This window comes from Eubalaena glacialis, chromosome 15 (genome assembly GCF_028564815.1).
Source record: "Eubalaena glacialis isolate mEubGla1 chromosome 15, mEubGla1.1.hap2.+ XY, whole genome shotgun sequence".
Taxonomy (NCBI): Eukaryota; Metazoa; Chordata; class Mammalia; order Artiodactyla; family Balaenidae; genus Eubalaena; species Eubalaena glacialis.
The window spans coordinates 44,720,681-44,733,934 of NC_083730.1; the positions used below are offsets into that span (position 1 = coordinate 44,720,681).

Sequence of the window (13,254 nt, forward strand, 5' to 3'; positions counted from 1 at the left end):
ATTAAAAAGAGAAATTGGCACTACATAATGCCACTGGAACATCTGAACATATTTTACCAGACATTGAGATAACAAGCAAAAAACTTGTCTTATGAATACCAAGGACTTTAAAAACTCAATAATCAATCTTAAACCAATGAATTTAACATAGGACACTGCACTGAGCCCTAAAGAGAAAGCAATTTTTTGGTCAGCACTCAGGAAACAGTAAACAAAAAAACAACAAAAAAACCCAAAAACTGACCACTGAGTCTCAACAATACTGAAGAATAATATAAAACCTCATCTCTCTATCCACAAAGAAGTAAAATTAGATATCAATAACAGAAACATAGCAACTCTCCAATCTTCCCACACTCATTATATATTTGGACATTTGGAAGTACACTTCTAAGTGCCTCATAAGTTAAAGAAATGTTTTGTAATGGAAATTACAAAATATTTACATTCTAAATGATAATGCCAAAATTTGTAAAATGCAGCTGAATTTGTTTTAAAAATAAATTGTATATATTCGAGAGTAGAAAAAATATTGAAAATTCAAGAGTTAAGTGTGCAAATCAAGAAATTAATGAATGAACTACAGAATAAAAACTGGAGAAAGAAGAAAGGAGAAAGATTGTAGAGGAGCAGCTTCAAGATGGCAGAAGAGTAAGATGCGGAGATCACCTTCCTCTCCAAAGATACATCAGAAATACATCTACAGGTGGAACTGCTCCTATAGAACACCTACTGAACACTGGCAAAAGACCTCAGACCTCCCAAAAGGCAAGAAACTCCCCACGTACCTGGGTAGGGCAAAAGAAAAAAGAAAAAACAGACAAAAGAATAGGGACGGGACCTGCACCAGTGGGAGGGAGCTGTGAAGGAGAAAAGGTTTCCACACTAGGAAGCCCCTTCGCAGGCGGAGACTGCGGGTGGCGGAGGGGGAAGCTTCGGAGCCACGGAGGGGAGCACAGCCACAGGGGTGTGGAGGGCAAAGCGGAGAGATTCCCGCACAGAGGCTCGGCGCCGAGTAGCACTCACCAGCCCGAGAGGCTTGTCTGCTCACCTGCAGGGGCGGGCGGGGGCTGGGGGCTGAGGCTCGGGCTTCAGAGGTCAGACTCCAGGGAGAGGACTGGCGTAGGCTGCATAAACACAGCCTGAAGGGGGCTAGTGCGCCACAGCTAGCCAGGAGGGAGTCCGGGAAAAAGTGTGGAGCTGCCGAAGAGACACGAGATTTTTTTCTTGCCACTTTGTTTCCTGGTGCGCGAGGGGAGGGGATTCAGAGCGCCGCTTAAAGGAGCTCCAGAGACCGGCACGAGCCGCGGCTATCAGCGCGGACCCCAGAGACGGGCATGAAACGCTGAGGCTGCTGCTGCCGCCACCAAGAGGCCTGTGAGCAAGCACAGGTCACTCTCCACACCGCCCCTCCCGGGAGCCTGTGCAGCCCGCCACTGCGAGGGTCCCGTGATCCAGGGACAACTTCCCCAGGAGAACACACGGTGCGCCTCAGGCTGCTGCAACGTCACGCCGGCCTCTGCCTCCGCAGGCTCGCCCTGCATCCGCACTCCTCCCTCCCCCCAGCCTGAGTGAGCCAGAGCCCCCGAAGCAGCTGCTCCTTTAACCCCGTCCTATCTGAGCGAAGAACAGACGCCCTCAGGTGACCTACATGCAGAGGCGGGGCCAAATCCAAAGCTGAACCCCAGGAGCTGTGCGAACAAAAGAGAGAAAGGGAAATTTCTCCCAGCAGCCTCAGGAGCAGCGGATTAAATCTCCACAGTCAACTTGATGTACCTGCATCTGTGGAATACCTGAATAGACAACGAATCATCCCAAATTGAGGAGGTGGACTTCGGGAGCAAAAGATATATTATTTTTTCCCCTTTTTCTCTTTTTGTGAGTGTGTATATGTATACTTCTGTGTGTGATTTTGTCTGTATAGCTTTGCTTTCACCATTTGTCCTACGGTTCTGTCCGTCCGTTTTTTTTTTCACTTTTTAAAATTTTTTTCTCAATAATTATTTTTTATTTTAATAACTTTATTTTACTTTACTTTTTTATTTTATTTTATCCTCTTTCTTTCTTTCCTTCTATTTTTTCTCCCTTTTATTCTGAGCCGTGTGGATGAAAGGCTCTTGGTGCTCCAGCCAGGAGTCAGTGCTATGCCTCTGAGGTGGGAGAGCCAAGTTCAGGACACTGGTCCACAAGAGACCTCCCAGCTCCACGTAATAGCAAATGGCAAAAATCTCCCAGAGATCTCCATCTCAACACCAAGACCCAGCTTCACTCAACGACCAGCAAGCTACAGTGCTGGACACCCTATGCCAAACAACTAGCAATACAGGAACACAGCCCCATCCATTAGCAGAGAGGCTGCCTAAAATCATAATAAGGCCACAGACAACCCAAAACACACCACCAGACGTGGACGAACCCACCAGAAAGACAACATCCAGCCTCATCCACCAGAACACAGGCACTAGTCCCCTCCACCAGGAAGCCTACACAACCCACTGAACCAACCTTAGCCACTGGGGACAGACACCAAAAACAACGGGAACTACGAACCTGCAGCCTGTGAGAAGGAGACCCCAAACACAGTAAGTTAAGAAAAATGAGAAGACAGAAAAACACACAGCAAATGAAGGAGCAAGGTAAAAACCCACCAAACCTAATAAATGAAGAGGAAATAGGCAGTCTACCTGAAAAAGAATTCAGAATAATGATAGTAAAGATGATCCAAAATCTTGGAAATAGAATAGACAAAATACCAGAAACGTTTCACAAGGACCTAGAAGAACTAAAGAGCAAACAAACAATGATGAACAACACAATAAATGAAATTAAAAATTCTCTAGAAGGGATCAATAGCAGAATAACTGAGGCAGAAGAACGGATAAGTGACCTGGAAGATAAAATAGTGGAAATAACTACTGCAGAGCAGAATGAAGAGAAAAGAATGAAAAGGACTGAGGACAGTCTCAGAGACCTCTGGGACAACATGAAACACACCAACATTCGAATTATAGGGGTCCCAGAAGAAGAGAAAAAGAAAGGGCCTGAGAAAATATTTGAAGCAATTATAGTTGAAAACTTCCCTATATGGGAAAGGAAATAGTTAATCAAGTCCAGGAAGCACAGAGAGTCCCATACAGGATAAATCCAAGGAGAAACACGCCAAGACACATATTAATCAAACTATCAAAAATTAAATACAAAGAAAACATATTAAAAGTAGCAAGGGAAAAACAACAAATAACACACAAGGGAATCTCCATAAGGTTAACAGCTGATCTTTCAGCAGAAACTCTGCAAGCCAGAAGGGAGTGGCAGGATATACTTAAAGTGATGAAGGAGAAAAACCTACAACCAAGATTACTCTACCCAGCAAGGATCTCATTCAGATTTGATAAAGAAATTAAAACCTTTACAGACAAGCAGAAGCTGAGAGAGTTCAGCACCACCAAACCAGCTTTACAACATATGCTAAAGGAACTTCTCTAGGCAGGAAACAGAAGAGAAGGAAAAGACCTACAATAACAAACCCAAAACAATTAAGAAAATGGGAATAGGAACATATATATCGATAATTACCTTAAATGTAAATAGATTAAATGCTCCCACCAAAAGACACAGACTGGCTGAATGGATACAAAAATAAGACCCGTATATATGCTTTCTACAAGAGACCCACTTCAGACCTAGGGACACATACAGACTGAAAGTGAGGGGATGGAAAAGGATATTCCATGCAAATGGAAAGCAAAAGAAAGCTGGAGTAGAAATTCTCATATCAGACAAAATAGACTTTAAAATAAAGACTATTACAAGAGACAAAGAAGGACACTACATAATGATCAAGGGATCGATCCAAGAAGAAGATATAACAATTGTAAATATTTATGCACCCAACATAGGAGCACCTCCATACATAAGGCAAACACTAACAGCCATAAAAGGGGAAATCGACAGTAACACAATCATAGTAGGGGACTTTAACACCCCACTTTCACCAATGGACAGATCATCCAAAATGAAAATAAATAAGGAAACACAAGCTTTAAATGATACATTAAATAAGATGGACTTAATTGATATTTATAGGACATTCCATCCAAAAACAACAGAATACATATTCTTCTCAAGTGCTCATGGAACATTCTCCAGGATAGATCATATCTTGGGTCACAAATCAAGCCTTGGTAAATTTAAGAAAATTGAAATCGTATCAAGTATCTTTTCCGACCACAACGCTATGAGACTAGATATCAATTACAGGAAAAGATCTGTAAAAAATACAAACACATGGAGGCTACACAATACATTACTTAATAACCAAGTGATCACTGAAGAAATCAAAGAGGAAATCAAAAAATACCTAGAAACAAATGACAATGGAGACACGTCGACCCAAAACCTATGGGATGCAGCAAAAGCAGTTCTAAGAGGGAAGTTTATAGCAATACAATCCTATCTTAAGAAACAGGAAACATCTCAAATCAACAACCTAACCTTGCACTTAAAGCAATTAGAGAAAGAAGAAGAAAAAACCCCCAAAGTTAGCAGAAGGAAAGAAATCATAAAGATTAGATCAGAAATAAATGAAAAAGAAATGAAGGAAACGATAGCAAAGATCAATAAAACTAAAAGCTGGTTCTTTGAGAAGATAAACAAAACTGATAAACCATTAGCCAGACTCATCAAGAAAAAAGGGAGAAGACTCAAATCAATAGAATTAGAAATGAAATAGGAGAAGTAACAACTGACACTGCAGAAATACAAAGGATCATGAGAGATTACTACAAGCAACTCTATGCCAATAAAATGGACAACCTGGAAGAAATGGACAGATTCTTAGAAATGCACAACCTGCCGAGACTGAACCAGGAAGAAATAGAAAATATGAACAGACCAATCACAAGCACTGAAATTGAAACTGTGATTAAAAATCTTCCAACACACAAAAGCCCAGGACCAGATGGCTTCACAGGCGAATTCTATCAAACATTTAGAGAAGAGCTAACACCTATCCTTCTCAAACTCTTCCAAAATATAGCAGAGGGAGGAACACTCCCCAACTCATTCTACGAGGCCACCATCACCCTGATACCAAAACCAGACAAAGATGTCACAAAGAAAGAAAACTACAGGCCAATATCACTGATGAACATAGATGCAAAAATCCTCAACAAAATACTAGCAAACAGAATCCAACAGCACATTAAAAGGATCATACACCATGATCAAGTGGGGTTTATCCCAGGAATGCAAGGATTCTTCAATATACGCAAATCAATCAACGTGATACATCATATTAACAAATTGAAGGAGAAAAACCATATGATCATCTCAATAGATGCAGAGAAAGCTTTCGACAAAATTCAACACCCATTTATGATAAAAACCCTCCAGAAAGTAGGCATAGAGGGAACTTTCCTCAACATAATAAAGGCCGTATATGACAAACCCACAGCCAATATTGTCCTCAATGGTGAAAAACTGAAACCATTTCTGCTAAGATCAGGAACAAGACAAGGTTGCCCACTCTCACCACTATTATTCAACATAGTTTTGGAAGTGTTAGCCACAGCAATCAGAGAAGAAAAAGAAATAAAAGGAATCCAAATCGGAAAAGAAGAAGTAAAGCTGTCACTGTTTGCAGATGACACGATACTATACATAGAGAATCCTAAAGATGCTACCAGAAAACTACTAGAGCTAATCAATGAATTTGGTAAAGTAGCAGGATACAAAATTAATGCACAGAAATCTCTTGCATTCTTATACACTAATGACAAAAAATCTGAAAGTGAAATTAAGAAAACACTCCCGTTTACCATTGCAACAAAAAGAATAAAATATCTAGGAATAAACCTACCTAAGGAGACAAAAGACCTGTATGCAGAAAATTATAAGACACTGATGAAAGAAATTAAAGATGATACAAATAGATGGAGAGATATACCATGTTCTTGGATTGGATGAATCAACATTGTGAAAATGACTCTACTACCCAAAGCAATCTACAGATTCAATGCAATCCCTATCAAACTACCACCGGCGTTTTTCACAGAACTAGAACAAAAAATTTCACAGTTTGTATGGAAGCACAAAAGACCCCGAATAGCCAAAGCAATCTTGAGAATGAAAAATGGAGCTGGAGGAATCAGGCTCCCTGACTTCAGATATACTACAAAGCTACAGTAATAAAGACAGTATGGTACTGGCACAAAAACAGAAATATAGATCAATGGAACAGGATAGAAAGCCCAGAGATAAACCCACACACATATGGTCACCTTATCTTTGATAAAGGAGGCAAGAATATACAGTGGAGAAAAGATAGCCTCTTCAATAAGTGGTGCTGGGAAAACTGGACAGGTACATGTAAAAGTATGAAATTAGAACACTCCCTGACACCATACACAAAAATAAGCTCAAAATGGATTAAAGACCTAAGTGTAAGGCCAGACACTATCAAACTCTTAGAGGAAAACATAGGCAGAACACTCCATGCCATAAATCACAGTAAGATCCTTTTTGACCCACCTCCTAGAGAAATGGAAATAAAAACAAAAATAAACAAATGGGACCTAGTGAAACTTCAAAGCTTTTGCACAGCAAAGGAAACCATAAACAAGACCAAAAGACAACCCTCAGAATGGGAGAAAATATTTGCAAATGAAGCAACTGACAAAGGATTAATCCCCCAAATTTACAAGCAGCTCATGCAGCTCAATATCAAAAAAACAAACAACCCAGTCCAAAAATGGGCAGAAGACCTAAATAGACATTTCTCCTAAGAAGATGTACAGATTGCCAACAAACACATGAAAGAATGCTCAACATCATTAATCATTAAAGAAATGCAAATCAAAACTACAATGAGATATCATCTCACACTAGTCAGAATGGCCATCATCAAAAAATCTAGAAACAATAAATGCTGGAGAGGGTGTGGAGAAAAGGGAACACTCTTGCACTGTTGGTGGGAATGTAAATTGATACAGCCACTATGGAGAACAGTATGGAGGTTCCTTAAAAAACTAAAAATAGAACTACCATACGACCCAGCTATCCCACTACTGGGCATATACCCTGAGAAAACCATAGTTCAAAAAGAGTCATGTACCAAAATGTTCATTGCAGCTCTATTTACAATAGCCAGGACATGGAAGCAACCTAAGTGTCCATCGACAGAGGAATGGATAAAGAAGATGTGGCACATATATACAATGGAATATTACTCAGCCATAAAAAGAAACGAAATTGAGTTATTTGTAGTGAGGTGGATGGACCTAGAGTCTGTCATACAGAGTGAAGTAAGTCAGAAAGAGAAAAAGAAATACAGTATGCTAACACATATATATGGAATCTACGAAAAAAAAAAAGTCATGAAGAACCTAGGGGCAAGACAGGAATAAAGACACAGACCTACTAGAGAATGGACTTGAGGATATGGGGAGGGGGAAGGGTAAGCTGGGACAAAGTGAGAGAGTGGCATGGACATATATACACTACCAAATGTAAAATAGATAGCTAGTGGAAAGCAGCCGCATAGCACAGGGAGATCAGCTCGGTGCTTTGTGACCACCTAGAGGGGTGGGATAGGGAGGGTGGGAGGGAGGGAGACGCAAGAGGGAAGAGATATGGGAACATATGTATATGTATAACTGATTCACTTTGTTATAAAGCAGAAACTAACACACCATTGTAAAGCAATTATATTCCAATAAAGATGTTATAAAAAAAAAAGGAGAAAGATTGTAAAGAATAAGAGTAGACATTCATGAAATAGAAAAGAATGAAGACCATCAAGAACAGAAAAAGGATTTTTTTATTAAGACTAATAAAATAGGTATAAATCTAGTGAGAGACGGCATAAATAAACATGGATAGGAATGAAAGGTAGGCACATAATTTGAGATACAGTATAGGTATACAAGGCAAATAAAACTATAATTAAAATTTGATTTTAAAAAGTATAACATGCATAAAAATCATACTAGTATGACTTTAGCCAATATCTTTGAAGACAAAGTATTTCAAGTTTGCAAATTTTCAAATTATATTAAAAATAGCAAACCTCAATAAATTTTTGAAAACTTTTGTGAAATAGACAACCCCTCCTTCCCCACATACATGCACAGCACATATTACAAATAGCTCTAAAGACGAATTTTACCAATACATCAAGGAACTCTCCCACCACTCATTTTATACTTATTCCAGTGAATACGTAAGGAAAGCTCTTCAGTTCACTTTATGAAGTTAATATAACTTTTATTCCAAAATAAGGACAAAGACAATATGAGAGAGAAAATCTGTTAGCCAATCTCACTTATAAACACAAAAACGTACAAAAATTTCATCTATTTTTTTTTTTAATCTAAAGCATGCCCAACAAACTCCTAACATGTGTTAGGAATGAAGTCAAGGTGACAGGTATATAGATGTATGTTTTATTAGCATCTCTATTTTTCTATATGTTTCAAGTATTTCACAGAGAAATAAAATAGACTACAAGAAGAGAAGAATTAGGAAGAAGCTTATTTTCTCAGCAGAGAAGGCAAAGGCAAAACCTAGAGACAGAAATGTTGAAAATACAGGAAAGGAATTCGCTTAATGCTTATGTATGGCCGAAATACTCTCCATATGAGGGAGTTGAGGTCATTTACCAAGAGTAACCTTGGGAAGGAGTATTGGGGAAATGAGAAAATCATAAAATTTTAGAAACATGTATTATGGACAATGTGAGAAGTAGAAGTTATGCTGTTGGTTACTATTTGGTATGGTTCAGAATATTTAAGGGCATCAGGGAAAAAAAAAAGACTATGTGCCTCTCTAAATGTTTTATGACAAAGTCAAAAGAAGATCTATGTCAAAGATGTCCATCTCAGCAAAAATATGTTTTATAGTTTTGGAACAAAGACAGAGCAGATGAATTTACTGCTAAATTTGTTGCCACACAGGATGTTTAATTCCATTTTAATTACCCTTACATACTTACTCTTAATTGGCTTAAGAACAAGCTCATTATATCTGATTGTCTTATCTCATTAAAGCTGGTACCTCATCTCCCTACACTAAGCAGAGGAAGAAAAGAGGTAGTCATTTTAGTGTCTAATTCCTGGAGACTATAGAGTATAAAGTAGTTGAGGTCCGGAGAAGCAGAGAAGAGAAGCTGTTAACAACTGCCAAATTGCCACAATAAGTGCCTGTGCTATAGAAGATGACACTTCGGAGTCATAATAAAAATCATGGTAAAGTGTCTGATCAGGATCAGGGAAATTATTATTTTGACCAAAGGGAGTCGAAGAGCACCAATCTGAGTAAAGGCTTCAGACTTTGGAGACCTTGCTGGCTTAAAGCCTCCTATTTCCCAGAAGGGAAGCCACACAGGATTTGTGCATAAAATGTGCACACAAGATGCACTCACAAACACTCACACAGAGGGAAGGGGCACATGAAAGAGGCAGACCAAGGCCTTTGGTTGCAAGAGGAACTGCCCAAAGAAATACAGAAAGAGTTCAAAACGAGAGTTCTTCGTTGTCTCAAAGAAATTAGAGACGAATGGATTCTGAAAGAGCTCAGGGAAGAAAAATAGGCTTTCAAAGAGTAAAGTCTAAGGGAAAAAATTTATCAGAGGGCAAAATCTAATCATCTACGACATAAATCCAAGTGCCCTTTACAAATGAAGAAATTGTGTAAAGAGTCTACCGGGGAGCACTGAATCCATTACCATATAGTACCAGGGGGTTAGTGAACTATAGGGATTATGGTTAAAAAAAAAAAAAAAAAAAAGATTATTAAATGTTAACAACCTTGATGTTTAAAAAATAATATAACAAAAACATGGAGTTAAGAGGGACTATAAGTATAATTATCTCCCTATCCTTTATAATATATTGTCCAAAGCTTGAGTAGTTAAAAAGATCATCACTCCTATTTCAGTTTTTCATATTTTTAGTATCTTTGGAGAGAACTTTTAGATATGAATATATCTCGTGGCGATATTTAGCAATTTTGTTTTTGGTTTTACTTCCATTCTTTTTTATTATTCAGGCTAAACTTAATTAAATTTAGTACTTTTAATTAAAATGATATAATTCAATTTCTCTAAGATGACCCCTGACTATGGCTACACATTAGGAGATGTCAAATAATATTTATAAAACACTGGGGGAAGTTATTTTTGATGATAGCATTTAGGGTTACTATTCAAATTTATTTTTATTTTCCTGCATTAATTTATTTTAAAAGTATGTAACATTTTATGAAACCAGCAAAGTTGTAATTCTTCACTACAAAAAGATTAAACCAAATAAAATATATTGGAATGAATCCCAGAAGTTGAGCTCAGCGAGGACATTTATTAAAAACCCCTCAGAGATATCCATTAGAAGCTTGGATTTGTTTAGTAAGTAATTTTTAAACTCCTACTGTGTGATTGGGTAGGAAGAAGCATAATTAAAAACTGGTGGAGGTCAACGACCCCTAATTCAAGGAACTTACATTTTAGTTATGATTCTCAAATGCTGCACAGAACAGAGAATCCTTTACTCTGGAAGATTCCTAAGGTCACAGAACATCAGAAACATTACTTTCTAGAAGACACATGGGATTCTATCTGGAGATGGTTACCTTTAAGGTCCTTTCTTTCCTTTTGCATGTTTTCACTTTTCATTGTATGGTGCTGGGCATATACTGGAGGCTTAATAAATACCACCAACTTCATTTGCACAAAATAAGCCATTGTACTCAGCTGCTTGTTGGGTTACTCAGTCAGTCAGCGTTCCTTCCTAGTAATCACCTTCAGGTTACTTTTGACCTTAAATCCCACCTTCTTCCTCTGATTTTACAGGATCAGCCAGGAAATCTTTTAGTTGCTAGCTCTCCTTCTATGTGTAACTAGTGTACCTGCATTTTAACACCCATGGCAGGCTTATCACGTCATAGATGCTATGTTACTCCTCAGTGGTGCCCACAGGTCTACAACATAGGCTGGATGATTATAGACACTCAGAACATATTCCGAAATAATGGTTTGGACTTTGGAGCTAGCTGTGCCTTGGCTTGTAATAGCTGTGTCATTATGGACAACCCTCTTAACCCTCTGGGCCTCCGTTTCCTCAGCTGTAAAATAAAAATAATTCTACTGTACATAATTGAAGTAAATGAGATAATATGTCAAAGTACCAAGACCACTGCATTAAATACGGGTAGTTTTCCATTCCTTCATTAAAGTAGCTTCATTATTTCTACTACTTAGTAGTCTAAAAGAAAAAAGCAGGTTAAAAAGAACATGGTGGTCTCCTTTATCGTCTTTTAAATTTGCTAACAAATTAGCTGAAAAACCTTTACTATATGATTGTTAACCTTTACTGTATGATTGTTAACATGTAAGATGTTAAGCGGCGTGCAGGATTCCTAGGTTACAACAATTAGAACAAGAGATCCTGATTGAAGACCTGAGCACCTGACAGAATCTCCTGACAAGAGTACAAGCCTTGTTGAACCCCAGCCCTGAAGGCAGCTAAGTAAAGAAAGGAAGAGGTCCCCATGCCTTGAATTTTCTTAAACTCATGATATGGCATTGACTTTCCTGAGGTTGGTAGCAGACTGTTTTTAACTGAAGGTCACTGACTTTTAAATTACTTAGGGTAACATAACATGATATTTGTGGGGGGGGGGGCTTCTTTTTTTAGTACATTCTTTACATATCACTCTCCCATTACAGTTTCCAGCTTCAGAAGCTACTCAAAGTACTTAATTTAGAAAACTCAAAAAGACTAGGAAAAATCATGTCAGTATATATGTAGGTGTTTATAAACTAACACATATGTTTTGGGCTAGACAATAACTATAAAATGATTTAGCCTTGGAAACAATGAAAAAGATAATTATGCTGTGTTTAAAGAATTTAAAACAAACATAAATTCTGCTCTTCCAAAGATCTCTTACATAAGGCTATCTAAACCCCATTCAAAGACTTTACTGAAAATATGTTCCCAGAATTTAACAAAATCCTGGTATATAGTAGGCACTCAATAAATCTTTACTCAATAAATAAATAAATGGGTTAAAATCTTGCTTGAATTTTACAGATAAACAGATAAACTCTGCAAATAAGAATTACCCTAAGTTGCCAAGAAAGTAAGTGGCAGAACCAATAATAAAGTTCAGGTCAATAAATTTGTACTTTTTACCCACCATTTTACAAAATATTACAATGATCTAGGTCATTATCATTACCCTAACTCAGAGATGAAATAACTGAGAGAGAGAAATGAAGCCATTAGGTCCAGACATCCAACAAGGCAGGTTTGGTCTAGAATTTTAATGTTCAGCCTAGGATACGTTTATTTTCCTCTTTTTAGTTCCCATATTCCTTTTCCCCTGAATGCTGCTGTTGAGTTCCTGATGAAAAGTTATCAGGAAGGAAATCTTCAAAAGAAAACCGGTACTGACTTGCAAGACCCAGTAACTATGTCTGCCACACTTCTCGGCAATTGTGCACTGTTTTTCAGACAAGCACTATTGAATATTTCAAACAGCATAAGATGAAAAGCAAGGCAGAGCAGTTTTACTGCAGCAGACCCCAATGACAGTGTACTCTTCAGTTCAATGAACACTTTATAAAAGTTGCATTTTCCCCCCAATACAATGTATTCCGATAAAGTGAAACCCAGTCGCAGGAACAAAACACTGCAGGTTAGACAGAATTATGACTTGGCAGATAATTACTTGAATACATAGATCGTTTTAAATCTCTTATCTTTAGCCTCTGCTTCATACAATAGTATCATTCACAAATTTAGCAACATGCTTAAAATCATTCCATTGTAATATGTTGCCTTCTTTAGCACCCTTTTTGGTTTAGATAAATTGGGAAGATTTAAAAATTTCCTTAACTATTAAAGAAAAAAGTCCCCATAATTTCATTCAACAAGATTTAAATATCTAAAATGTGAAATGTTATAGTATATTGAACACTCACCTAAACCAGACTTTTTTAATCGTTTTAAGTGCTGACTCATTTGTTTTCCAGTGGGGGATTTTTGCCCATGTTTCATTTCTTTATCTGAACTGTCTGCTTCACCATTTTTAGATTCGGATCCTAAAAAAGGAAATAGTTATTATGTCATTATCTTCCTCTTGCTGTCCTTGAAAAGAAAAATCTCAAATTGTTTTACAAACCATAGATATTATCTCCTTTGCTAAGAGTTAATACACTACCTTTGGCCACAATCTGATTCCTCTACTGTATAT

The 13,254-nt window shown here is 37.8% G+C and overlaps 1 protein-coding gene across 1 annotated transcript in view; it reads right to left on the minus strand.

Annotated features, from left to right (window-relative positions):
- The window catches only part of ASXL3 (ASXL transcriptional regulator 3), a 174,261-nt gene that overhangs the window by 61,667 nt on the left and 99,340 nt on the right, over nt 1-13,254 (minus strand). Inside the window, exon 7 of the mRNA XM_061169713.1 lies at nt 12,983-13,102. Coding sequence (XP_061025696.1) covers nt 12,983-13,102 — 120 coding nt within the window. The remainder of the gene's footprint in view (nt 1-12,982; nt 13,103-13,254) is intronic.